Raw genomic sequence first — 27,017 nt, forward strand, 5'->3', positions numbered from 1 at the left:
AAAGTTTTCAAACAATTTTTTAAATTGCCCCAATGGTCTATCTCCCTTTATGCTTGCAGCACTGTCCCGAAGATTAACCCTAAATGCCTGGAGACCCCAGGCCAAGCCTGGAGAGTTGGCAACCACATCCTCCCCTGCTGTCCTCCAACTCCTGAGCTTTCCATTTGTGTGTCAGGTCTCCAGCATTCCGTTTTATTTTAATTTCTAAAATGTGGAGCAGCGTTTATTTCTCAGATGCATTCAGAAAGGTGAGATTTTGCAAACTAAATACTCGGGAGGGGGGGTGGTCAAGAGACACATTTATGAATGAGAAGAAAAGAGACCACGTGACTGCGATGCTGCGGCGGCCAAGTGCGAGAGGCGAACGTGATCACGCAAAGGATGGAGTTGACGTCGGCCGTGCGTGAGGACGTTAGCCGGGACCGGAGGCGTCGAGTCTGGGCTGGAGCCGGGCCTAGTTTTCGAGGCTTCTCGCCAGCAGTCTGACGGAACGAGCGCAGAGCGTCAGCCTGAGCCTGAGGGAACTTGATGCAGAGCTGGGAATTTCTTCAGAGCCGAACTGCAGGCCTCGAACTTTCGAGTAACAGCGACCCGGGAATGGGATCCGGATCCGAGAGCTCGAGTCGCCCAGCCTGAGGCACCCCTTCTTCCCCGGCGGCGAAATAATTCGCCCCCAGTAGGCGGGTTCACTATAGGCCAGGTCTTTGTATCCCAGGTCACTGTAGGCGGGTGTGGGGGTTCACTATACTAGGGGGCTCCACACCTCAGAGCAGTGTGAGTGATTTCCTTGTAAGTTTGACCCTCTGCATTTTCATTAGCTTCCACATACCACCCACCTCGTCTTTAAAATACCTGTGCTTAGTCTTTAATATTTCATTTTCTGCAAAATAGTGGTAATGGGAGATTAATATGAGCAAGCAGGAAGGTCTCACTGAGGCTGACCGTGGTCCCCCTGTCTCTTCAAGCCAGTGTCTAAATGGAGTTGGGATGGATGAACAAGAACTGGAAAATGAGGATGAAGTAAATGTGGAAACTGTTTTGACTCAGGTTAATAACGATGATTCTCAGGAAAACTTTCATGGCAGCAGGGATGCCACTGGGGAGGATTTGGGAGAAGACTTTTATGCTGATGAAGACTGTGTGCTTGTGGTGAGCGAGGATGTTAATGGGGAAGACAACGGTGCAGACAGTGTGGAACCAGAAAACACAATGACTGAAGAAGGCAGTGTTTCTGTTGGTGTTGTGCACTTGTATCCGTCAGACCTAAATGCCAATTCTGAAAACAATTTGATTGATGATGGTGTGATAGACTTCAGTTCAGGAACTGACAGCACAGAGGAGACTTCAAAACTTCCAGATAATGAGGACGATGATCACTGCCAGATTAAATTGCTTTTGGCTCAGTTACGTCTCTATGAACAGGGTACGGTGACTTTGGAGAGTAAAGCAAAGCTGGCTTCCCAGTCAACGTCTGATGGTTACAGTTTAGAAAGTGGTCGCAAATTCACAACAGATGGAGGGACTGATTCATTGTCTGTAGATAATGACAGACAACTGTTTGGTATAGTTAACCATCGGGATGTTCTAACTGCGTTGAGTCACGAACCTTTAATGTTGTCTAATGAGAGACCTGGAAGTTTGAGTGGAAATGAAATGGAAGATCTGATTCAACATGGCAGTGAACTGATCCAAGTAAGCTGTCCAGGCTCCGTATCTGGATCTGGTGTTAATGGCCATGTGGCGTATAATGATCAGGTTACTGCTGCATTCAATCACACACCAGATAGAAAACATAAAACCTCGCACGAAACTTGCATTTGGCCAAAAGCTTCATCAGGAAATGAGTTTGGCCAATCTGAAGAGATCATTGAGGGTATGCTCCAGGACCAGCAAACTCCTGATTTCTGTGCAGGCAACGATGGAGCAATTGACGACTATGCAAATTCCTCTCTAGTTGGCAGGCCATTATTTGGGCAAATGGTGCTGAAGAAGGATTGGAAGAAAGAGGGAGAGGCCTTGTCTTTAGCTGTTAAAGAGTTAAAAGAAGAGGTTGAATATATTAGCAGATCCTTTCTGCCTGATGATGGTGTTGAGCACACTGATCCAATGAGTCAAGGCGCTTGCCATATAGAAGACAGTGTCTATGAACATGATAGAGAGGTAAGAAAGGAAACTGGTTAGAATACTGCCTAATTACCTCTAATCTAATGAAATACGAGTCTTCTCTGACTGAGTCTGAAGTGAACTAAATTGGGACAGTTTCAGTTCAAGGTGCCAACAGGTGTAGGTTCATGTCACCATAATCTGGTATTAAATAGGCAGGTTCACTCTTGATGCTCAATGTGTGGTGTGGGAAATGGATTTGGCACTGGTGGTGCTTTTTTTGTGATTGGAGTTGAGAAGTGTCATTAGGACAATGTAGAGGCGACGTTACTGTCCAATGGTCCAGTACTGATACCTCTGCTACAGACTGCTGGTGACCCAAATTAAATTATGGCCCTGACAGCAAGTGACACCAGGGGCAACCATTTACCTTTGTGGGCAGCAGCCCTTTGTCTCTGGAAATACCTAATATTTATTGGTGGCATAGTGGTTAGCACTGTTGCCTCACAGCGCCAGAGACCCGGGTTCGAATCCGGCCTCGGGTGACTGTCTGTGTGGAGTTTGCGCATTCTCCCCGTGTTTGCATGGGTTTCCTCCGGGTGCTCCGGTTTCCTCCCACAGTCCAAAGATGTGCGGGTGAGGTTGATTGACTATGATAAATTGACCCTTAGTGTTAGGGGGATTAAATACGTGGGGTTACGGGGATAGGGTGGGATATGTGTTGATGTAGGGGTTACGGGGTTCGGGTGGGATATGTGTCTGTGCAGGCTCGATGGGCCGAAATGGCCTCTATCTGCACTGTGGGGTTTCTGTGATATTCTAGTGGGGTGTAATTTAATCCTAATGACTTTATATAATAACTCTTTGATTTCCTGTGGTGCTGCCTCTGGTGAGTCCTGTGTACTCTATAACATGGGCCGATTGAGCCGTACTTGCAACCTTCCCACCCGCTCCCAGCAGAGTTACTGGCTAGTTTGATGAGTCCTATTATTGAAAAATCTACCAGTAGAAGCAACTAGCAAGTGGGGAATAAAACAAACCAGTACCCCAAGAATCCACAGTATTGCAGAGCTATCAAAATATTCCTGTATTAAATTATTTCTGCTTTACCCTGCTGGCTGCATCAGAGCCATTTTCACATCTGGTCCAGCAATAATCTGTCAGAAAGCAAGCAAGAGACCCACCCTACACTTCTTTTTCGTGAAGAGATATATAAAGGTGTGAGTTTGCATTTCTGTACTAATAACACATCCATCTGTAATATTTAGGACTACTTTTACACCTGATGACCTTTTGTAGATGTGTTGCAGAAAATTGTACAAACAGTCAGATCACCAACTTGTGCAGTTTGAATTGCATACATGCATAGTATTTGTAGCATAGCCATTCGACCCAACAGGTCTGTGCCAGTGTTTACGCTCCACACAAGACTCCTCCCACCTTACTTCATCTCACCCCATCACCATATCATTCTATTCCTCATTCCCTCATGTACTTATCTAGCTTCCCCTTACATGCATCTATGTTATTTGCCTCAACTACTCCATGCAGTACTGAAGGTCAAACTATATGTAGGAATTTAGAGGATTAGTGGCGCATCTTGCAGACTATACTACAGATGTAGATTGATGCTGGTTCTTGCTTTTAATTTCTTTCAATGTGAGTTCATATTTGCTAAGTTGTTACGGGAGGTTGTGGAGTGAGGCTGGGGGCTTCTGCATTCAAGCAGAAAGTGGTTGGGGGGAGGGGGGGGGGAATGAAGCAGTGACTCTAAGCTCAGGGGCACAATTTGTGCAGCCCATTTGGTGCCCTGACTCTCATCAGCTGATTCTGCTTGGAAAGAGCCTCCAGTGTGGCTCAGTAACACACGGGGCAATTTATTTACCACTGAGTCATCGGAGAGAGTTGGATCTTTTTATCAATGTATTCAAATAAGAATAAAATACCATACTAATTTTTTGATAAAACCACCTCAAGCAATTGGACAAATGAATTTAAATTTCCTTTGGCATTAAAAGTCTTCATTTTTTATTTCAGGCAAAGAAGAAATTTTCCTTTCCTGCATTTAAGGAAGGTAAGCTGGCTCCACTTGGATGATCTTCATGCCTATAATTACTGTACAGCGAGTCAGAGTATTGACAAGAAAAAGAAAGACTTGCATTTGTATAGTACCTTGCACAACCTCAGCACCTCCCAAAGCGCTCTACAGCCAATGATGTACTTTTTTTTTGAAGTGTAGTCACTATTGTAATGTGGGAAACGCAGCAGCCAATTTGCGCACAGCAATGTGATAATGACCAGATAATCTGTTTTAGTGATGGTTGGTTGAGGGATAAATATTGGCCACAACACCGAGGAGAACTCCCCTGCTCCTCTTCGAATAGTAGTATGGGATCTTTTATGTCCACCTGAGGGGGCAGACGGGGCCTCGGTTTAACATCCCATCCGGTGCTAACGTTGTGACATAAGTGGACCCAACCATGCATTATGCATCCAACTAAGCAGCAAGTTCAATCCTCGGTTTGCTCTACTTATAGTATTCTGTATGCACTGCCTGATGTGACGCAGGGCCATACAGACCACAAGATATCAAGTCCTTGGTCATTGCTAAAATAGTTGATTTCCATTGGGCAATGGTGGGGCTGCTACAATTTGCCTTAGCATCCCCTGGGTTAGAGAGACGGGGGGGGGGGGGGTGGTGGGAAGCCAGGCTTCCTGCTCCTAATCATTATCCATTGATTCCTGCTGGAAAGTATGTGTGTGCGGATTTCAGTTGAAGACCATTTCGGACTCTGCTGTAATGGGCCCTAGGGTCAGAAAGCCTGGTGACATTCACTGGGTTCACACATGAAAAATGCTCACACAGGCGGGTACTGGAGGATAGCCAGCACCCATGGAATCCATACTCAGTGCCTTCAGGAGGGCAGGGGGTGGGATAAGGAATGGATTGAAGCACCGCATTCAGTAACAGCGCTCTTGTCGTTTCTTTCTCCCCATGAAGTGCCGGGACCCTGCGAGTCCGAGGATCTCCTCGATGGAATCCTATTTGCAGCAAGTTACCTTGGATCAACCCAGCTGTTCTCTGACAAAAATCCATCAACCAACGTCCGAATGTCACAAGCACAGGAAGCAGTGGGGAGGATAAAGGTGCTTGTGAAAAGTATTAACATTAACACATGATTCTTTTGATGAACATATTTTCAAATTCTAGCAGTTTGCACTTTGATAAACAAACCGGTCACTCCAAATATAGTTATAGCAGCATTCAGCTGCCCCTACACTCGGGTGTTATCGATGGCCTTCAGTGTGATACTGTGTCAGACAGATCAGGAGGGTCTCATGGTTTGAAACCTGCCCTGTGATATTGGCTTATCTCTGATGTGATGCTACAATTGAACTCGCGAGAGAGGGAAGATTTAAAAAAAAAACCTTCAGGTTGCCAGCTTTTTACTGCTGTCGACTGACTGCTGCTGGGAAAATCCCCTGTGCAAGCGTCAGGTGAGTCCAGGTGGGTTTGCTTGTGATCTCCCTCACAGTTTAAAAGACTGCTGAAATTCACTGTCTGGTTTCACGCTTGAAGCATGACTGCTTGGATGAGGTACTGAAGGGCTCCTGCTACTTTCAGACTCCAGCAAGGAGCAAGCTTCTTCAGAAGAGCAGAGAAATTTGCAGGAGGGAGTAAAGGGAATACAGGTGAAGTAACTAGTTTGTGTTTCGTTTATTAGGCACCAGAAGGAGAGTCACAACCAATGACTGCAGTGGATTTGTTCATATCAACACAGCGAATTAAAGTACTGAATGCACAAACACAGGTAACGGAAGAATCAGAGATACAGGGGGGATGTGAGGAAAAACTTTTTTACGCAGCGAGTGGTGATGACCTGGAATTCACTGCCGGTGGAAGTGGAGACACTCGATGTTTTCAAGGGGAGACTGGATAGGCACTTGAGGGAAATGAACTTGTAGGGCTACAGGGATAGAGCGGGGGAATGGGACTGACTGGATTGCTCTACAGAGAGCCGGCATGGACTCGATGGGCTGAATGGTCTCCTTTTGTGCAGTTATGACTATGATTCTATGACTACACTGTCACTGGGTTTATTCAGTGTTTGGTACCAAGACACTATAGAAACAATCCCACTTAATTTAATACATTTTAATGTTGTGCAGTACACTTAATTCATCACCTCTAATTGCTCCTACTACCATCTGCACCAGTGAGAGACCTGCAACCACCAGTAAAGAAAGAACTTGCATTTATACAGCTCCTTTCAGGACGTCCCAAGTGTAGTCTCTTGTAATGTAGGAAATGTGGCAGCCAGTTAGTACACAGTAAGGTCCCACAAACTGCACTGAGATAATGACCAGATAATCTGTTTTAGTTGAGTCATAAGTATTGGCCAGGGCACCGCAATAAACTGCCCTGCTCTTCTAAATAGTACCATGGGATCTTTTACGTCCCCCTGAGAGGGCAGATGGGGCTTCAGTTTAACGTCTCCTCCGAAAGACAGCACCTCCAGTTGTGTAGCATTCCCTCAGTACTGCACTGAAGTGTAAGCCTAGATTACGTGCTCAAGTCTCTGAAGTGGGATTGAACCCACAACCATCTGACTCCGAGGCGAGAGTGCTACTAATGAGCCACAGCTGGCACCGAGTGCTACACAGCTCCAAAACATTTCTCCAGACACCACCCAAGTTTGGAACGGCAGTCTATAATTATTTTACAGGGTGTTTTAACAGTTCATGTGGATAGAGTATGAAGATTTCAAATGCCTGTTGTTAGACTTATTGAAATCCGAGTGGCCAGGCTGAACAGCGATACATTTAACTGGAAAACATTTGGCATATTTAGCAACTGATTGCAGGAATGTGTCTTTGGTTTATCACAAATCGAATCCCTGTTACTGTAGGAAGCCCTGATGGATCACCCTCTACAGACCATTTCGTACATTGCAGATATTGGAACTACAATAGTTTTCATGGCTCGGCGACGACTACCACGTAAATCTCCAGACCAGGAGACCGGGGCCTCCTCTGCTGGAAAACGAGAGTACAAGATGATATGCCATGTATTTGAGTCAGAAGACGTGAGTACCTTGTATCATTCCATTATAGCATAGGTTTTCAAACATTGGTCCCTGGACTGTAGGGGAGTTCATTGTCTGAGATCATAAGATTTCTGTATTTGTTGCTCTATACTAATTAATGTTTTCTGCAATAATAGCACTGTTTTCTTTTGGTTACCTGTTTCTTCTTTGAGATCAGTATTTGAAGGGTATCCCCAGGAGTATGTTGGTATTTGGAGAGGGTTCCCCACACACAGTCTGATAAATCCACTGCTGTAAAGTGCCCTGAAAAGAACCTGTGCGTGTGTGGGTGCATGTGTGCAAGGAATCCATGGTGCTGGTGTATGCAGTTGTACAAATCCCATTGTGTGATTCGTCTGTATGTTCTTTACAGTTTTAATGGAACACCCCAATGTGTCGTTCTTAAACCAATGCTTCATTTCCTGGCTTTGCTTGCAGGCATCACTTATCGCGCAAGCCATAGGCCAAGCTTTCACCGTGGCATACCAGCAGTTTCTGAACGCCAATGGCATCAATCCTGCGGATCTGAGTCCGACAGAATACAATGATTTACTCGACACCGAGTTTTACAACGGGGATCTTGTACACTTTTCCAAATCGGAGAACTCCAAAGAGGTGAGCAGCTTCTGTGAAATGAGTAGTCACACAGTTGTACTTGTTTGAAGGTTAAGGGGCTGTTGGAAATGTCTGGGGGAGGGTAACCTTGGATTTGCAAAAGTAGCTGGGGGGGGGGGGGGACGGGTGGCGGCAGCAGGAAGATCTACTAATACTAGGCATTTCTTGGGAGTCATCTTTCATCGCCAGTGTTACGAGATTTTTGTTTGCCATTTTTTTCCCCCATCTCTCCTGAAGGCACTGACTCATGATGGTTTATGGGTCCACGCGCAGGCAAACCTCCACCACCTTGCCAAAGTGGTCGTTCATCATGTGTGAGCCTGCAGTCTGTTGGACAGTGGGATATCGCAGCCAAGACTGATCCTTTTCTTGCATGCACTTACTAGCAAGAGTCATTGGATAGTGATCAGGAATAAAAACTCAGGCTGATTTCCTTCCCTTGCCAACACCATTCAACCTGCCCAATCTATAGTTCTGGGATGCTTAGGCCAGTTATAGTGGCCCTACTACTGAAATCCGCTATCGAAGCATGAACTAGGAATCCATCCTAAGACCATTTAGTCTCTGGCTCAGGATGGGCAGTGTCAGTAACCAACTGGGCTGTCCAGGGAGCTGTGAAATATCCTACGTTAATTCTCAGCATTTTCTTTTAAGAGGAATGGTGCGAGGGGGAGGGATTCAAATTCCTGGGACATTGGAAACGGTCCTGGGGGAGGAGGGACCAGTTCAAACTGGACAGTTTGCCCCTGGGCAGGGCCGGGACCGATGTCCTGGGGGAGTGTTTGCTAGTGCTCTGGGGGAGGGTTTAAACTAAAATGGCAGGGGGTTGGGGACCTGAGCAGGGGGACAGAGGAAAGGGAAACAAGGATAAAAGCAAAAGATAGGAAGGAGAAAAACAAAAGTGGCAGTCAGAGAAATCAATGGTTTAAATCAAACATGGCCACAGTAAATAATAATTCTAATAGGTCTAAGAGCGTTAAAAAAACAAGCCTGAAGGCCTTGTGTCTTAATGCGAGGAGCATTCGTAATAAGGTGGATGAATTAGGTGCGCAAATAGAGGCAAACAAATATGATTTGATTGGGATTACGGAAACATGGCTCCAGGGTGGCCAAGGCTGGGAACTCAACATCCAGGGGTATTCAATATTCAGGAAAGATAGGCAAAAAGGAAAGGGAGGTGGGGTAGCATTGCTGGTTAAAGAAGGGATTAACACAATTGTAAGGAAGGATATTAGCTCTGATGATGTGGAATCTGTATGGGTAGAACTGAGAAATGCCATGGGGCAGAAAACGTTAGTGGGAGTGGTATATAGACCTCCAAACAGTAATGCGGAGGTTGGGAATGGCATTAAAAGGGAAATTAGAGAAGCGTGCAATAAGGGCACAGCAGTCATCGTGGGTGACTTTAATCTACATATAGATTGGGCTAACCAAATTAGTAACAATACTGTGGAGGAGGAATTCCTGGAGTGTTTACGGGATGGTTTCCTGGACCAATATGTCGAGGAACCAACCAGAGATCAGGCCATCTTAGACTGGGTATTATGTAACGAGAAAGGATTAATTAGCAATCTTGTTGTATGAGGCCCCTTGGGTCGGAGCGATCATAATATGATAGAATTCTTCATTAAGATGGAGAATGAAGTAGTTGACTCAGAGACTAGGGTCCTGAATTTAAATAAAGGAAACTACGATGGTCTGAGGCGCGAGTTGGGTAGGATTGATTGGGGAATGTCACTCAAAGGGTTGACAGTGGATAGGCAATGGCAAACATTCAAAGACCACATGGATGAACTACAGAATTTGTTCATCCCAGTTTGGCATAAAAATAAAACAAAAAAGGTGACTCAACCGTGGCTAACAAGGGAAATTAGGGATAGCATAAGATCCAAGGAGAGGACATATAAATTGGCCAGAAAAAGCAGTAAACCTGAGGATTGGGAGCAGTTTAGGATTCAACAAAGGAGGACAAAGGGATTAATTAAGAAGGGGAACATTGAATATGAGAGTAAGCTTGCAGGGAACATAAAAACTGACTGTAAAAGCTTTTATAGATATATGAAGAGAAAAAGATTGGTGAAGTTAAGCGTAGGTCCCTTGCAGTCAGAATCAGAGGAATTTATAATGGGGAGCAAAGAAATGGCAGACCAATTAAATACATATTTTGGTTCTGTCTTCACAAAGGAGGACACAAATAACCTCCCAGAGATGTCGGGGAACATAGGGTCTGATGAAAGGGAGGAACTGAAAGAAATCAGTATTTGTAGGGAAATGGTCTTAGGGAAATTGATGGGATTGAAGGCTGATAAATCCCCAGGGCCTGATAATCTACATCCTAGGGTACTTAAGGAAGTGGCCTGAGAAATAGTAGATGCATTGCTGATCATCTTCCAACATTCGATGGAATCTGGAACAGTACTCATGGATTGGAGGGTAGCTAATGTTACCCCACTATTCAAAAAAGGTGGTGGAGAGAAAACGGGGACATCGGTAGTGGGGGAAATGCTAGAGTCCATTATAAAAGATGTGCAGGAAACTTTGGTTTATCCGGAGGTTAACTGTCCGGAATGCTCGATCCACCGGCAAAATTCAGGAGTCGGTTCAGTAAGTTTTTTTTCTTTTCGTTGCTTTTTTTTCACCAGTCAGGCTCTGCAAGGTTTAGCTAAAGCTGTTGCTTAGCTACAGAGACGCTTGCAAGCTACGGCCGACTGTTTAGAAGCTGTTGCTAAGCAACAGGGTTTGTTGCTAGATACGGAGCTCAAAAGCTCCGTATGTTTTAACATTAGCGCTGGTTTGTCCGGCAGTTTTGATGGGACGGCAACAGCTCGGTCCCGTCGGTGCTGGATATCACAAAGTTTCCTGTAATAGCAGAGCACTTGGAAAACAGTGACAGGATCGGACAAAGTCAACATTGATTTACAAAAGGTAAATCGTGCTTGACTAATCTGCAATTTTTTGAGGATGTAACTGGTAAAATAGATAAGGGCGAACCAGTGGATGTGGTGTATTTGGACTTTCAGAAGGCTTTTGATAAGGTCCCGCATAAGAGACTAGCGTGTAAAGTTAAGGCACGTGGGATTGGGGGCAAGGTATTGACTTGGTGATGCGCTATCAATTACTCATAAAAGACTGAGAGTTAGAAGAGTAACTAAAGGCTTTTATTAACAACAGAATGGAGGTCTGCCTCGCGTGGTCGACCGGTCCATGATACTAAGGGCTGGGGAGCAGTCACCTTTATACTAGGACCTGTGGGAGGAGTCAGCCGAGGCATGTCCAGGCATGTACACAGTGGAATACAAACAGGACAAACAGGAATACAAACAGTGGTTTACCACATTCACCCCTTGTTTAAAATTGAGTCCGGCGGGGTGAAGTGTATTAAAAGTTAGTGTATTGGAGTCTCTCCGGAGGTCTTGTCTGCCGCTGTGATCTGCGTGGCGACGGCAGGGGTAGTGAAGTTTCCGGCGTCGAGTCCAGCGTAGGCTGTGGCACAGGCGTGTCGTCCTCGTAGATGTCGAGCGGGTCGCGGGGCCCAGGCCTGCCGTCTGCTGGGGCTGGATATCGGATCGTGGGGGGGGGTGGTAGTGGGTAGTGGGTTACTGCGGCCCCCGAGGGTGCAAGGTCTCTTATGGAGACTGTGTCCTCCCGCCCGTCCGGGTATGCGATGTAAGCATACTGGGGGTTGGCGTGGAGGAGGTCGACCCTCTCGACCAGGGGGTCCGTTTTATGGGTCCTCACGTGTCTTCTCAGTAGGACCGGCCCTGGGGACGTCAGCCATGGCGGTAGCGATGTCCCCGATGTGGACTTCCTTGGGAAGACAAACATTTTCTCATGAGGGGTGGCGTTAGTGGCAGTGCAGAGCAGTGACCGAATAGAGTGGAGCGCATCGGGGAGCACATCCTGCCAGCGGGAGGTTGGAAGGCCCCTAGACTTTAAGGCTAGCAGGACGGCCTTCCAAACTGTCGCATTTTCTCTTTCCACCTGTCCGTTCCCCCGGGGGTTGTAACTGGTGGTCCTGCTTGTGGCAATACCCCTAGTTAGCAGGTACTGACGGAGTTCGTCGCTCATAAACGATGAGCCCCGGTCGCTATGGATATAGCTGGGGAAGCCGAACAGGGTGAAGAGGTCGTTCAGACATTTAATGACCGTGGCACTGGTCATGTCCGGGCAGGGGAAGGCGAACGGCAAACGGGAGTACTCATCAATAATATTGAGGAAGTACACATTGCGGTCGGAGGAGGGGAGAGGCCCTTTAAAATCGACGCTCAGGCGCTCGAAGGGGCGAGTGGCTTTTATCAGGTGGGCCCTGTCTGGTCTATAAAAGTGCGGTTTGCACTCAGCGCAGACTTGGCAGTTCCTGGTCATGGTCCTGACCTCCTCAATAGAGTAAGGCAGGTTGCGGGCCTTGATGAAGTGGAAGAACCTGGTGACCCCCGGGTGGCAGAGGTCATTGTGGAGGGCCCGCAGTCTATCGATCTGCGCGCTGGCGCAGGTGCCACGCGATAGCGCATCCGGGGGTTCATTTAGCTTCCCGGGCCGGTACAAGATCTCGTAGTTGTAGGTGGAAAGTTCGATTCTCCACCTCAAGATCTTGTCATTTTTGATTTTGCCCCTCTGCTTGTTGTTAAACATAAAAGCAACTGAACGCTGGTCAGTGAGCAGGGTAAATCGTTTTCCGGCCAGGTAGTGCCTCCAATGACGCACAGCCTCCACAATCGCCTGGGCCTCCTTCTCAACAGCGGAGTGTCTGGCCTCCGGGCCTTGGAGGGTTCGTGAAAAGAAGGCCACGGGTCTCCCCGCCTGATTGAGGGTAGCGGCCAGGGCAAAGTCAGACGCGTCGCTTTCCACCTGGAAGGGGATGGATTCGTCCACTGCGTGCATGGTGGCTTTGGCAATGTCCTCCTTGATACGGTGGAAGGCTAAGCGGGCCTCTGCCGTCAAGGGAAAAGAGGTGGACTTGATCAGCGGACGGGCCTTGTCCGCATAGTAGGGGACCCACTGGGCGTAATAGGAGAAAAACCCTAGGCACCTCTTCAGGGCCTTGAGGCAGTGGGGCAGTGGAAGTTCCATAAGGGGATGCATCCGGTCGGGGTCGGGGCCGATGACTCCGTGTTCCACAACACAGCCAAGGATGGCGAGGCGGTTTGTGCGGAATATGCACTTCTCCTTGTTATATGTCAGGTTTAGGAGTTGGGCGGTGCGGAGGAATTTTTCGAGGTTTGCGTCATGGTCCTGCAAGTCACGGCCGCAGATGGTCACATTGTCCAGATATGGGAAAGTGGCCTGCAACGCATTTTGATCTACCATCCGGTCCATCTCCCTTTGGAAGACGGAGACCCCGTTGGTGACGCCAAAGGGAACCCTAAGGAAGTGATAGAGGCGGCCGTTTGCCTCAAAGGCAGTGTACTGGCGGTCCTCAGGGCGGATGGGGAGCTGGTGGTACGCTGATTTCAGGTCAATGGTCGAGAAGACGCGGTACTGCGCGATCTGGTTGACCATATCAGCTATACGGGGGAGTGGGTAGGCGTCCAGCAGGGTGTAGCGATTTATTGTCTGGCTGTAGTCGATGACCAGGCGCTGCTTCTCGCCGGTCTTAACGACCACAACCTGGGCTCGCCAGGGGCTGGTGCTGCCCTCAATAATCCCTTCTTTCAGGAGCCGCTCCACTTCGGTTTTAATGAAAACCCTGTCCCCGGCACTGTATCGCCTGCTCTTTGTGGCGATGGGCTTACAGTCGGGGGTGAGGTTAGCAAACAGTTGGGGGGGGGGTGACTCTGAGTGTGGAGAGGTTGCACCTGGTGCGCGGCGGGCAGTTTGGAAGCTGCTGGCTGCGGACTGTGAGTGGGGGTAGGGGTCCACCGTACGCCATCGTAACACTTTTTAAGGTGGCACTGAAAATCTAACCCCAGCAGGACGGCAGCGCAGAGGTCAGGCAGGACCAGAAGTTTAAAATGATCGTACACGGTCCCGTCTACTACGAGTGTCACCACGCAGTAGCCGCCGATGTCCGCCGACTGGGACTCGGAGGCCATAGAAATCCGCTGTTGCGCAGGCAGGACTGGGAGAGAGCAACGCCGCACCGTGTCGGGGTGGATGAAGCTCTCCGTGCTCCCAGAGTCAAAAAGGCAGATTGTATCGTGACCATTTACCTTAATGTCCATTGTGGAACTGGCCAGTTGGTGCGGTCTCGCTTGGTCCAGTGTAACGGATGCCAGCGTAGGGGTCGGTGTGTCGCTGCGGGTATCAGATGAGGCGGTGTCGGGGGCCTGCTGCGTCCCGGCTGTCGTCCAAGATGGCGGCGTCCATGATCCCCATGTGGCTGGAGGCGTCCAAAATGGCTGCTGTACCGGTGATTCGCACATGGCCGGGGAGGTCCAAGATGGCGGCCCGCATGGCCCACACGCGGCGCTGCTGGGGTTCGGGGTGGCTTTGGCCCTGCAGACGCTAGCGTAGTGTCCCTTCTCCCCGCAGCCCGAGCAGATCGCGTTTTTCGCCGGGCAGCGCGCTCTGGGGTGTTTTGCCTGGCCACAGAAGTAGCATTTCTGGCCTTGGGGCACTGCTGTCTGGCCTTGGGACACTGCTGCGGTAGTTGGGCCGTTGTTGGGGTGTGGCTGGGGTGGTACGGCGCTATGAGGCGGTCCTACCGTGTCCCAGGCTGTCATTCCCCGCGGCGTCCACGGTGCAGAAGAGTAGGCATCCATGCCCTGGTAGGCTGCATCCAACGATAGTGCGAGTTCAGAGGCCTTGTTGAGGTCGAGGTTACTCTGCTCCAACAGTCGCTGTCGGGTGTAATTGGATCTGTGGCCCGCTACAAAAGCGTCCCGGATAAGTTCCTCTGTGTACACGGCGGCCTTTACATCCTTACAACCACAGGCCCGGCCAAGCACAGACAGTGCCTGAAGGTATTCCACGGTCGATTCCCCAGGTTGTTGTTTACGACTCCCCAGGAGGTGCCTGGCGTACACTTCGTTCACTGGGCGCGTGTACTGGTCCTTGAGCTTGATAGCGTCCGCGTACGAGGTCGCGTCTTGGATGACCGAGTACACTCGGTGGTTCACTTTGGAGGTCAGGACACCCAGTTTGTCCTCGTCCGATTTGATTGCTTCGGAGGCGGTCAGGAATTTTTCGAAACACTTAAGCCAGTGAGTAAACTTGGTGGATGAGTCCGCCTCCCGATGATCTAAGTCCAGGCATGCTGGTGTGAGGATCTTCTCCATTATAAAAATGTTGTTAATAAAATTGATGCGCTATCAATTACTCATAAAAGACTGAGAGTTAGAAGAGTAACTAAAGGCTTTTATTAACAACAGAATGGAGGTCTGCCTCGCGTGGTCGACCGGTCCATGATACTAAGGGCTGGGGAGCAGTCACCTTTATACTAGGACCTGTGGGAGGAGTCAGCCGAGGCATGTCCAGGCATGTACACAGTGGAATACAAACAGGACAAACAGGAATACAAACAGTGGTTTACCACACTTGGATAGAGAACTGGTTGGCAGACAGAAAGCAAAGAGTTGGAATAAACGGGTCTTTTTCCGAGTGGCAGGCAGTGACTAGTGGGGTACCGCAGGGATCGGTCCTTGGACCCCAGCTATTCACAATATATATTAATGAACTAGACAAGGGAACTAGATGTAATATCTTCAAATTTGCAGACGACACAAAGCTGGGTGGGGCGTGTGTGCTGTGAGGAGGATGCCAAGAAACTCCAGGATGATTTGGATAGGTTGGGTGATTGGGCAAAAGCATGGCAGATGCAATATAATGTGGATAAATGTGAGGTTATCCACTTTGGTGGCAAAAACAGGAAGGCAGATTATTATCTGAATGGCAATAGATTGGGAGAAGGGGAAGTGCAACGAGACTTGGGTGTCCTTGTGCACCAGTCGCTGAAGGTAAGCATGCAGGTGCAGCAGGCGGTTAAGAAGGCAAATGGTATGTTGGCCTTCGTAGCGAGAGGGTTTGAGTACAGGAACAAGGATGTCTTGCTGCAGTTGTACAGGGCCTTGGTGAGACCACATCTTGAGTATTGTGTGCAGTTTTGGTCGCCTTATCTGAGGAAGGATGTTCTTGCCATGGAAGGAGTTCAGCGAAGATTTACCAGGCTGATACCTGGGATGGCAAGAATGACGTATGAGGAGCGATTGGGCTTGTACTCGCTGGAGTTTAGAAGAATGAGAGGGGATCTTATTGAAACTTATAACATTCTGACAGGACTAGACAGACTAGATGCAGGAAGGATGTTCCCGATGGTCGGGAGTCCAGAACCAGGGGTCACAGTCTAAGGATAAGGGGTAGGCCATTTAGGACAGAAATGAGGAGGAATTTCTTCACCCAGAGAGTGGTGAACCTGTGGAATTCTCTACCACAGAAGGCAGTAGAGGCCAATTCATTAAATATATTCAAGAAGGAGTTGGATATATTTCTTAAGGCTAAAGGGATCAAGGGGTATGGGGAGAAAGCAGGGACCGGGTACTGAAATTGGATGATCAGCCATGATCGCATTGAATGGCGGAGCAGGCTCGAGGGGCCGAAAGACCTACTCCTGCTCCTATCTTCTATGTTTCTATGTTTACTACCTTTTAAGTTGGTGTCACTGTTGAAGCTTAGTTTTAAGCAATGCATTTCATTTGTTACAATGTGCCCTGATAGATTTGCAAAAGTAGTGAAGAATGAGAGAGCAAAAGAGCGAGCAAGGAAGAGAAATAACTGTACTGTACTTCAATTTGGGAGATATAGATGTTACTATAAAAGGCCAAATAAAACGGAAGGGAATCGTAGTGGGTTTGTATTGGGCTGCTATCTCTACTAACCTAAAGTTCAGCAGAACAGTAAGCAAGTGGCGTTTGCACATTAATGGTGCTACTTTTGTGAAGTTGCATTCCTGGCACAGGGTCGAGCAATCAGCAAGCACTGTAGCGGAGATGGGGCTACAAATATGGTGGAAAATTGTGACCCCATTCTTTGTTTTTTTGCCTAATTCTGTGACTTAGTTTGTAAAATCAATTTTATTGAGAAGTCCTGCCAGTTACTGTATTAGAATCTGTGATGCTACTTTTACTTAAAGAATTTCCAATATTTTCACCTTGAGCATGAGTGACTGATGCAGTTCTGTTGTCTACACAGGTCCGCATTGAAAAAACAAAGGGAGAGATCCTTGGCCTTGTGATAGTGGAGTCGGGCTGGGGCTCGATCCTTCCCACAGTGGTGATAGCCAACCTCATGCACGGCGGGCCCACAGAACGGTCAGGAGAGTTGAACATCGGCGACCAGATCATTTCTGTGAATGGCACGAGTTTAGTTGGACTGCCGCTCGCTACCTGCCAGGGCATTATCAAGGTACTGAATTCCTGCTGCTCTGCAGTTTTTGAGCAGTGCTCCAAATTTCTTCTCCTTTAGGTACAGTTTCAAGGGCAGCGACGGTCTTTGTTAACAATTAAAGCTGGTCCCTCAGATATAACTTAGAAGTGCACTGGTTATAAGAATGCAACTTTGCCAGATGCGTCAGTTGGTGGATTTCCTGCTGGGTGTGATACTGAGCCACACAGACCAGGAATGTCTTGGGTTTAATCGAAGTTAGGGTGACTGTAAGGGTACTACAATTGATCCTGGCACCCTTGAGCTAGGGATGGGCAGTGAGCCAAGGATCCCGCTCTTGATCTGGATCTAGTGACCCATGCTAGGAAGTGCCGATGTGTGGATGTAAGGTATGGGGCTCATTTGATGCCCTCTGTGTTTGAATAACCAAATCCCATTGCATTGTCTCGGCTCGCAGATGAAGAATGGCCAATTGTGTGAGGTACTGGGAGTGCATCTGGCACTCTGGGATTGTACTCTAGCAAAAATCAATGCCCTAAGGAGGAGAGGAGATAGAATTGGACAGACAAAAAAAATAATTTGGGGAGAAAGCATCAAATTTTCAACAGTTGCTTTATTGAAGATTCCAGATCTGTTTTTGCGTGAAGGAAAAGCTTGAAAGACTGGTATTGAGTGTCAGATTTAAGTGGATCTGTGCAACTGTGAGGCAGCATTTCAAATTGTTCACTTACCAAAATATCGGCGTGGTTTGCTTAGTCCTTATTTTGCAAGTGAAATTGTTTGGTATAAATATAGCTAGGACGCATTTACACACAAAGGGCCATTAGAATGTGGAAGCCATTACTACAAGTGAAGTTGAGCCAATCAGAATATTTACGCCAACAACAACATGCATTTATATGCTGGGAGTCGAATCGGTTGCCAAGGCTACAGAGGGTGTAGTTTAACCTGTAACGAGGGACAGGGATGGAATCAATGGCAAGGGAACAGAGTTTATTGCAGGGGCCAAAGACAATGGCTTTGTGATGCGCTATCAATAACTCAAAAGACTGAGATTAAGCGAGTAACTAACAGGCTTTTATTAACAAGAGAATGAAGGTGTGCCTCGAGTGGTCGACCGGTCCAGAATACAGAGGGACTGTGGAGCAGTCACCTTTATACCTGGACTCGTGGGAGGAGTCAGCCGAGAGATGTACAGGCATGTACACAGTGGAATACAAACAGTGGTTTACCACATTCACCCCTTGTTTAAAATTGAGTCTGGCGGGGTGAAGTGTATTAAAAGTTCGTGTATTGGAGTCTCTCCGGAGGTCTTGTCTGCCGCTGTGATCGACGTGGCGACGGCAGGGGTAGTGAAGCTTCCGGCGTCGAGTCCCGCGTAGGCTGGGGCACTGGTGTGTAGTCCTCGTAGGTGTCGAGCGGGTCGCGGGGCCCAGGCCTGCCGTCTGCTGGGGCCCAGGCCTGCCGTCTGCTGGGGCCCAGGCCTGCCGTCTGCTGGGGCTGGATATCGGATCGTGGGGGGGGCGGTGGTAGTGGGTAGTGGGTAGTGGGTTACTGCGGCCCCCGAGGGTGCGAGGTCTCGTATGGAGACTGTGTCCTCCCGCCCGTCCGGGTACGCAATGTAAGCATACTGGGGGTTGGCATGGAGGAGGTCGACCCTCTCGACCAGGGGGTCTGTTTTATGGGTCCTCACGTGTCTTCTCAGTAGGACCGGCCCTGGGGACGTCAGCCATGGCGGTAGCGATGTCCCCGATGTGGACTTCCTTGGGAAGACAAACATTTTCTCATGAGGGGTGGCGTTAGTGGCAGTGCAGAGCAGTGACCGAATAGAGTGGAGCGCTTCGGGGAGCACATCCTGCCAGCGGGAGGTCGGAAGGCCCCTAGACTTTAAGGCTAGCAGGGCGGCCTTCCAAACTGTCGCATTCTCTCTTTCCACCTGTCCGTTCCCCCGGGGGTTGTAACTGGTGGTCCTGCTTGTGGCAATACCCCTAGCGAGCAGGTACTGACGGAGTTCGTCGCTCATAAACGATGAGCCCCGGTCGCTATGGATATAGCTGGGGAAACCGAACCGGGTGAAGAGGTCGTTCAGACATTTAATGACCGTGGCACTGGTCATGTCCGGGCAGGGGATGGCGAACGGGAAACGGGAGTACTCATCAATAATGTTGAGGAAGTACACATTGCGGTCGGAGGAGGGGAGAGGCTCTTTAAAATCAACGCTCAGGCGCTCGAAGGGGCGAGTGGTTTTTATCAGGTGAGCCCTGTCTGGTCTATAAAAGTGCGGTTTGCACTCAGCGCAGACTTGGCAGTTCCTGGTCATGGCCCTGACCTCCTCAATGGAGTAAGGCAGGTTGCGGGCCTTGATGAAGTGGAAGAACCTGGTGACCCCCGGGTGGCAGAGGTCATTGTGGAGGGCCCGCAGTCTATCGATCTGCGTGCTGGCGCAGGTGCCACGCGATAGAGCATCCGGGGGTTCATTGAGCTTCCCGGGCCGGTACAAGATCTCGTAATTGTAGGTGGAAAGTTCGATTCTCCACCTCAAGATCTTGTCGTTTTTGATTTTGCCCCTCTGCTTGTTGTTAAACATAAAAGCAACTGAACGCTGGTCAGTGAGCAGGGTAAATCGTTTTCCGGCCAGGTAGTGCCTCCAATGACGCACAGCCTCCACAATAGCCTGGGCCTCCTTCTCAACAGCGGAGTGTCTGGTCTCCGGGCCCTGGAGGGTTCGTGAAAAGAAGGCCACGGGTCTCCCCGCCTGATTGAGGGTAGCGGCCAGGGCAAAGTCGGACGCGTCGCTTTGCACCTGGAAGGGGATGGATTCGTCCACTGCGTGCATGGTGGCTTTGGCAATGTCTTCCTTGATACGGTGGAAGGCTAAGCGGGCCTCTGCTGTCACGGGAAAAGAGGTGGACTTGATCAGCGGACGGGCCTTGTCCGCATAGTAGGGGACCCACTGGGCGTAATAAGAGAAAAACCCTAGGCACCTCTTCAGGGCCTTGAGGCAGTGGGGCAGTGGGAGTTCCATAAGGGGACGCATCCGGTCGGGGTCGGGACCGATGACTCCGTGTTCCACAACACAGCCAAGGATGGCGAGGCGGGTTGTGCGGAATATGCACTTCTCCATGTTATACGTCAGGTTGAGGAGTTTGGCGGTGCAGAGGAATTTTTCGAGGTTTGCATCATGGTCCTGCAAGTCATGGCCGCAGATGGTCACATTGTCCAGATATGGGAAAGTGGCCTGCAACGCATTTTGATCGACCATCCGGTCCATCTCCCTTTGGAAGACGGAGACCCCGTTGGTGACGCCAAAGGGAACCCTAAGGAAGTGATAGAGGCGGCCGTTTGCCTCAAAGGCAGTATACTGGCGGTCCTCAGGGCGGATAGGGAGCTGGTGGTACGCTGATTTCAGGTCAATGGTCGAGAAGACGCGGTACTGCGCGATCTGGTTGACCATATCAGCTATGCGGGGGAGTGGGTAAGCGCCCAGCAGGGTGTAGCGATTTATTGTCTGGCTGTAGTCGATGACCAGGTGCTGCTTCTCGCCGGTCTTAACGACCACAACCTGGGCTCGCCAGGGGCTGGTGCTGCCCTCAATAATCCCTTCCTTCAGGAGCCGCTCCACTTCGGTTTTAATGAAGACCCTGTCCCCGGCACTGTATCGCCTGCTCTTTGTGGCGATGGGCTTACAGTCGGGGGTGAGGTTAGCAAACAGTGGTGGGGGGGTGACTCTGAGTGTGGAGAGGTTGCACCTGGTGCGCGGCGGGCAATTTGGGAGCTGCTGGCTGCGGACTGTGAGTGGGGGGAGGGGTCCACCGTACGCCATCGTAACACTGTTAAGGTGGCACTGAAAATCTAACCCCAGTAGAACGGCAGCGCAGAGGTGGGGCAGGACCAGAAGTTTAAAATTATCGTACACAGTCCCGTCTACTACGAGTGTCACCACGCAGTAGCCGCCAATGTCCACCGACTGGGACTCGGAGGCCATAGAAATCCGCTGGTGCGCAGGCAGGACTGGGAGAGAGCAACGCCGCACCGTGTCGGGGTGGATGAAGCTCTCCGTGCTCCCAGAGTCAAAGAGGCAGATTGTTTCGTGACCATTTACCTTAATGTCCATTGTGGACCGGGCCAGCTGGTGCGGTCTCGCTTGGTCCAGCGTAACGGAGGCCAGCGTAGGGGCCGGTGTGTCGCTGCGGGTATCAGATGAGGCGGTGTTGGGGGCCTGCTGCGTCCCGGCTGTCGTCCAAGATGGCGGCGTCCATGATCCCCATGTGGCTGGAGGCGTCCAGAATGGCTGCTGTTCCGGTGGTTCGCACATGGCTGGGGAGGCCCAAGATGACGGCCCACACGCGGCGCTGCTGGGGTTCGGGGTGGCTTTGGCCCTGCAGACGCTGGCGTAGTGTCCCTTCTTCCCGCAGCCCGAGCAGATCGCATTTTTCGCCGGGCAGCGCGCTCTGGGGTGTTTGGCCTGGCCACAAAAGTAGCATTTCTGGCCTTGGGACACTGCTGCGGTAGTTGGGCCGTTGCTGGGATGTGGCTGGGGTGGCACGGCGCTATGAGACGGTCCTACCGTGTCCCAGGCTGTCGTTCCCCGCGGCGTCCACGGTGCAGAGGAGTAGGCATCCATGCCCCGGTAGGCTGCGTCCAATGATAGTGCGAGTTCAGAGGCCTTGTTGAGGTCGAGGTCACTCTGCTCCAACAATCGCTGTCGGGTGTAATTGGACCTGTGGCCCGCTACAAAAGCGTCCCGGATAAGTTCCTCTGTGTACACGGCGGCCTTTACATCCTTACAACCACAGGCCCGGCCAAGCACAGACAGTGCCTGAAGGTATTCCTCGGTCGATTCCCCAGGTTGTTGTTTACGACTCCCCAGAAGGTGCCTGGCGTACACTTCGTTCACTGGGCGCATGTACTGGTCCTTGAGCGTGATAGCATCCGCGTACGAGGTCGCGTCCTGGATGACCGAGTACACTCGGTGGTTCACTTTGGAGGTCAGGACATCCAGTTTGTCCTCGTCCCATTTGACCGTTGCAGCGGAGGCGATCAGGAATTTTTCAAAGCACCTCAGCCAGTGAGTTAACTTGGTGGATGCATCCGACTCCCGATGGTCTAAGTCTAGGCATGCTGGTGTGAGGATCTTCTCCATTATAAAAATCTTGTTAATAAAATTGATGCGCTATCAATAACTCAAAAGACTGAGATTAAGCGAGTAACTAACAGGCTTTTATTAACAAGAGAATGAAGGTGTGCCTCGAGTGGTCAACCGGTCCAGAATACAGAGGGACTGTGGAGCAGTCACCTTTATACCTGGACTCGTGGGAGGAGTCAGCCGAGACATGTACAGGCATGTACACAGTGGAATACAAACAGTGGTTTACCACACTTTGTTCTTCTCCGTGTTTAATTGGAGGAAATTCCAGCTCATCCATGACTGAATGTTGGACAAGTAGGCTGACAGCACTGAGGCAGTGGATGGGTTGAGAGAGGTGGTGGAGAGGTAAAACTGGGTGTCGTAAGTGTACATGTGGAAGCTGACTCCATGTCTTCGGATGATGTCACCAAGGAGCAGCAGCATGTAGGAGAGGAAGGGTCCAAGGATCGGTTTTTTATCAGTCCATCTGATCTGTAGTGCAGTAAAGCTTTGGTACTTTGGATGCTTGCTTATGGCATCGCCGAGCTATTTGAGTGGTATGTTCAGCTGTTCCACTTTACAGATTACTATACAGCTATCTGGAAGGCCCAGTTCGAAGGAGTGTGATGTTGAGCCACACAGATCAACAAGTCCTAGATTTGATTAGATAATTTCAGCCGGGGGAGCAGTTGGGGTGCTACAGTTGTCCTTTGCACCCCTGAGTTAGGGAGAGAAAAATCAGCCAGAGATTTTTGATCACTACCCAATACTGCATCTGCTAAGTGTGTGTGTCTGGAGGTCAGATAAATAGTTTGGCTGTAACGCCGCCAACAGTTTATAAAAAAAAAAAAAAAAAAAAATTTCTGTCATATAGTTTCTATCTAGACTTGCATATGAAGAATGGCTGCTGCAACCAGGAAATTGCACCTCCAGTGAGTCAAACAACAACATAAGAAATAGGAGCAGGAGTAGGCCATTCGGCCCCTCGAGCCTGCTCCACTATTCAATAAGATCATGGCCGATCTTCTACCTCAACTCTACTTTCCTGCACAATCCCCATATCCCTTGATTCCGTTAATATCCAAAAATCTATTGATCTCTGTCTTGAATATACTCAACGACTGAGCCTCCACAGCCCTCTGGGGTAGAGAATTCCAAAGATTTACCACCCTCTGAGTGAAGAAATGTCTCCCCATCTCAGTCCTAAATGGCCAACCCCTTATTCTGAGACTGCTCCCTGGTTCTAGACTCCCCAGCCAGGGGAAACATCCTCCCTGCATCTACCCTGTCAAGCCCTGTAAGAATATTGTATGTTTCAATGACTCCAGAGAATATTGGCCTAGTCTACTCAATCTCTCCTCCTAGGACAATCCCCCATCCCAGGAATCAGTCTGGTGAACCTTCGTTGCACTCCCTCTATTGCAAGTATATCCTTCCTTAGGTAAGGATACCAAAACTGTACACAATACTCTAGGTGTGGTCTCACCAGGGCCCTATATAATTGCAGTAAGACGTCTTTACTCTTATACTCAAATCCTCTTGTAATAAAGCATACCATATGCTTTCCCAATAACTTGCTGTACCTGCATGTTAACTTTCAGTGATTCGTGTACAATCTCTTGCCATTTAAAAAATACTCTGCTTTTCAATTTTTCCTACCAAAGTGGATGACTTCACATTTCTCCACATTCTATTCCATTTGCCATGTTCTTGCCCACTCACTTAGCCTGTCTATGCATCCTTGAAGCATCTTTGCATCCTCCTCACAACTTACATTCCCACCCAGCTTTGTATCATCAGCAAACATGCATATATTACATTTAGTCACCTCATCCAAATCATTGATATAGATTATGATATAGATTGTGAGATAGATAGCTGAGGCCCAAGCACTGATCCTTGCGGTACCCTACTAGTTACAGCCTGCCAACCCAAAAATTACCCATTTATTCCTATTCTCTGTTTTCTGTCCATTAACCAATCCTCAGTCCTTGCTAGTATATTGCCCCCAATCCTATGAGCCCTAATTTTGTTTAATAACCTTTTATGTGGCACCTTATTGAATGCCTTCTGAAAATCCAAATACACCACATCCACTGGTTCCCCCTTATCTATTCTGCTAGTTACAACCTCAAAAAAACTCGAACAGATTTGTCAACATGATTTCCCTTTCATAAATCCGTGTTGACTCTGCCCAGTCCTATTATTATTTTCTAAGTGCCCTGTTACCACGACCTTAATACAGGAAACTTTGGTTTATCCGGAGGTTGTATGTCCGGAATACTCGATCTAACGGCAAAAATCAGGAGCCGTTTTCTATAAGTTTTTTTAGTTCTCGTTCTTTTTTTTTCCCAGTCAGGCACTGCAAGGTCTGTAGCTATAGCAACAGCTTCAGCTAGAGACGCTTGCAGCTGCAGCCGACTCTTTAGAAGCTGTTGCTAAGCAACAGTGTTTGTTGTCAGATACGGAGATGAAAACCTCCGTATGCTTCAACATTACAAGAAACTTTGTGCTATCCGGCACCGACGGGACCGAGCTGTTGCCGTTCTCTCAAAACTGCCGGACACTCCAGCTCTAATGTTGAAGCATACGGAGGTTTTCATCTGACAACAAACACTGTTGCTTAGCAACAGCTTCTAAGGCTGCAGCTGCAAGCATCTCTAGCTGAAGCTGTTGCTATAGCTACAGACCTTGCAGTGCCTGACTGGGGGGGGAAAAAAAAAGCAACGAAAAGAAAAAAAACGGCTCCTGATTTTTGCCGGTGGCTCGAGCTTGCCGGACATTTAGCCTCCGGATATCACAAAGTTTCCTGTAATAGATTCTAGCATTTACCCAACTTCTGATGTCAGGTTAACAAAATTCCATCTTGTTCGGGTGCCTAGCCCAACATGGGCTTATCCTCTTTTAAAACCCTAAGATGTAGGCCATCAGGTCCAGGAGAGTTAACAGCTTTCAGTCCCATTAATTTTTCCAGTACTATTTTTTTTTTACTAATACTAATTTCTTTCAGTTCTTCATTCTATGAAATGAAATAAATAAATGAATGGCCCAGAAATTCGGGTCGGGGGCTTCCCGCGGGTGCAAGCCCCCGACCTACACTTACCTAGCACGCCGGCAGTTGAGGCCTGGGCCTGCGTGGATTTCCTGTCTGTGGCCTGGTCCAGCTCCCGGCGCGCTGTGCTTGCGTGATCCAGCGGCGTACTTAGTGCGATGCGTCGGCTGGGATCACGTGAGCACTAGGCAACCAATCGGAGGAGGGAAAAGTCCATTCGTGAGTTTGACAGAAAGAACTGTCAAACTCATGAAAACTCCGGGCGCCCAAAACAGTACTTAACCTTAAAATAAATTTGAAAAAAAATCACACTATTTAAATCAACTATAAATAACATTAAATAACTATTTTAAACAATAATTTAAATTTTTGAAAAAAATAATTTTATAAAAAATTGGGGCTAAAAATACACTTACCTTACTGTAAAGTATTTAAAAATAATAAACCTGTGGAAAAAATGTTCTAATTTTAATTAATTGACCACTTACCTTTTAAAATGAAGTCCTTACGCCTGGTTTTTAGATGTGCAAAAAGTAGAGGCCTTCACGCACGGGCAAACCTGTTATTAAAAAAAAAGGAAGTTCAACGCGCACGCGCAGACTCCTGCGCGCACGCGTTCAACCTCTGAACCCCTTGGTTCAGAGGATCGGAAATGCCGGTTTCCCGTGCATGCAAGAAACCGGCACTTCCATCGGGTCCACGCGTGAGTACTCCGTCTGTACTCGCGCGTTGGGACCCAAATTTCTGGGCCACTAAGTTACTGAGCAAATGGGTCAGTAGCTACTGTAGGGTGCAAGGTTATTCAGTTGAGTTGTGGGAGCCTTGATCTGTGTTTATCCTCGCTGATTATTCAGTGTGACTCCTACTAAGATAAGGAATTGTTAGCACTGCTGAGCGTCCTTTACATGGTTTTTGGAGTGGCCTTGCTACCAATTGGAAATTTTTTTTACAGGAAATCTTTCTTTCTGACATTTAATGTATTGGTTTTAAAGGACTTGAAATACCAGTCTGAAGTGAAGCTCAACATTGTGCGCTGCCCTCCAGTCACCACAGCGATTATCAAACGACCAGACCTGAAGCACCAGCTCGGATTTAGTGTCCAGGATGGCGTTGTAAGTAAAATATTGTATACGGTTGTTAAACATGTTACTTGAAGTAGATTTTAACTCTTAACCTCGAGGGAACTTCTAGTCTCCCAGGGCCTGCCATTTTGTAGAAAAAAGTTTTCAGTTCACAGTGAAACAAGCACTAATATTACAGCAATCTCCCCATGTCAAGAATCACCGTATTATTGTGAGTTTAACTCCATACTATGAAAATAATTTAAACTAAGCTTTTAAACACTTCTTCTTACCCTGTTTTTCCCATTCCCATTCTCACTTCTATTTTTTATCATTTTAACAGCTAAATGTTAATTAATAAACTCTGTTCTAATCCTTTTTAAAGTTTTGTGGCGACACGCCACCATTGGACATAATCCGCTCACGGCGGCACGGACAGTTTACGCAGGCGCACTGCCGGCAGCAGCCGCCCTCAGCCGTGGGCCCTTTCCTCCGGCAACTTGTTTCCCGCAGGGACAGGCTGCCGGGAGCACTTCCTGTCTGGGGAGTATTTAAGTGGTTGCGCGGGCTTTTTAAGCACTTGTTTTGCCATGATGTAAATTAAAGCAGTTGTGTTCCATCAACTCTGGTCTTGACTCCCACGTTTGCCGCGG

General features: G+C 48.6%; 1 protein-coding gene across 1 annotated transcript in view; it reads left to right on the forward strand.

Moving 5' to 3' along the window:
• Window positions 1-390: 390 nt before the first annotated feature.
• LOC147108274 (amyloid-beta A4 precursor protein-binding family A member 1-like) overlaps window positions 391-27,017 on the forward strand; it is a 37,741-nt gene continuing 11,114 nt past the window's right edge. Inside the window, exons 1-8 of the mRNA XM_086004835.1 lie at window positions 391-2,160; window positions 4,141-4,177; window positions 5,105-5,250; window positions 5,829-5,915; window positions 7,014-7,190; window positions 7,629-7,805; window positions 16,932-17,144; window positions 26,296-26,415. Of these exons, the coding sequence (XP_085860961.1) occupies window positions 910-2,160; window positions 4,141-4,177; window positions 5,105-5,250; window positions 5,829-5,915; window positions 7,014-7,190; window positions 7,629-7,805; window positions 16,932-17,144; window positions 26,296-26,415 (2,208 nt within the window). The 5' untranslated portion in view covers window positions 391-909. The remainder of the gene's footprint in view (window positions 2,161-4,140; window positions 4,178-5,104; window positions 5,251-5,828; window positions 5,916-7,013; window positions 7,191-7,628; window positions 7,806-16,931; window positions 17,145-26,295; window positions 26,416-27,017) is intronic.

This window comes from Somniosus microcephalus, chromosome 13 (genome assembly GCF_052327205.1).
Source record: "Somniosus microcephalus isolate GS21.2 chromosome 13, FLI_Smic_1.0, whole genome shotgun sequence".
NCBI classification, from domain to species: domain Eukaryota; kingdom Metazoa; phylum Chordata; class Chondrichthyes; order Squaliformes; family Somniosidae; genus Somniosus; species Somniosus microcephalus.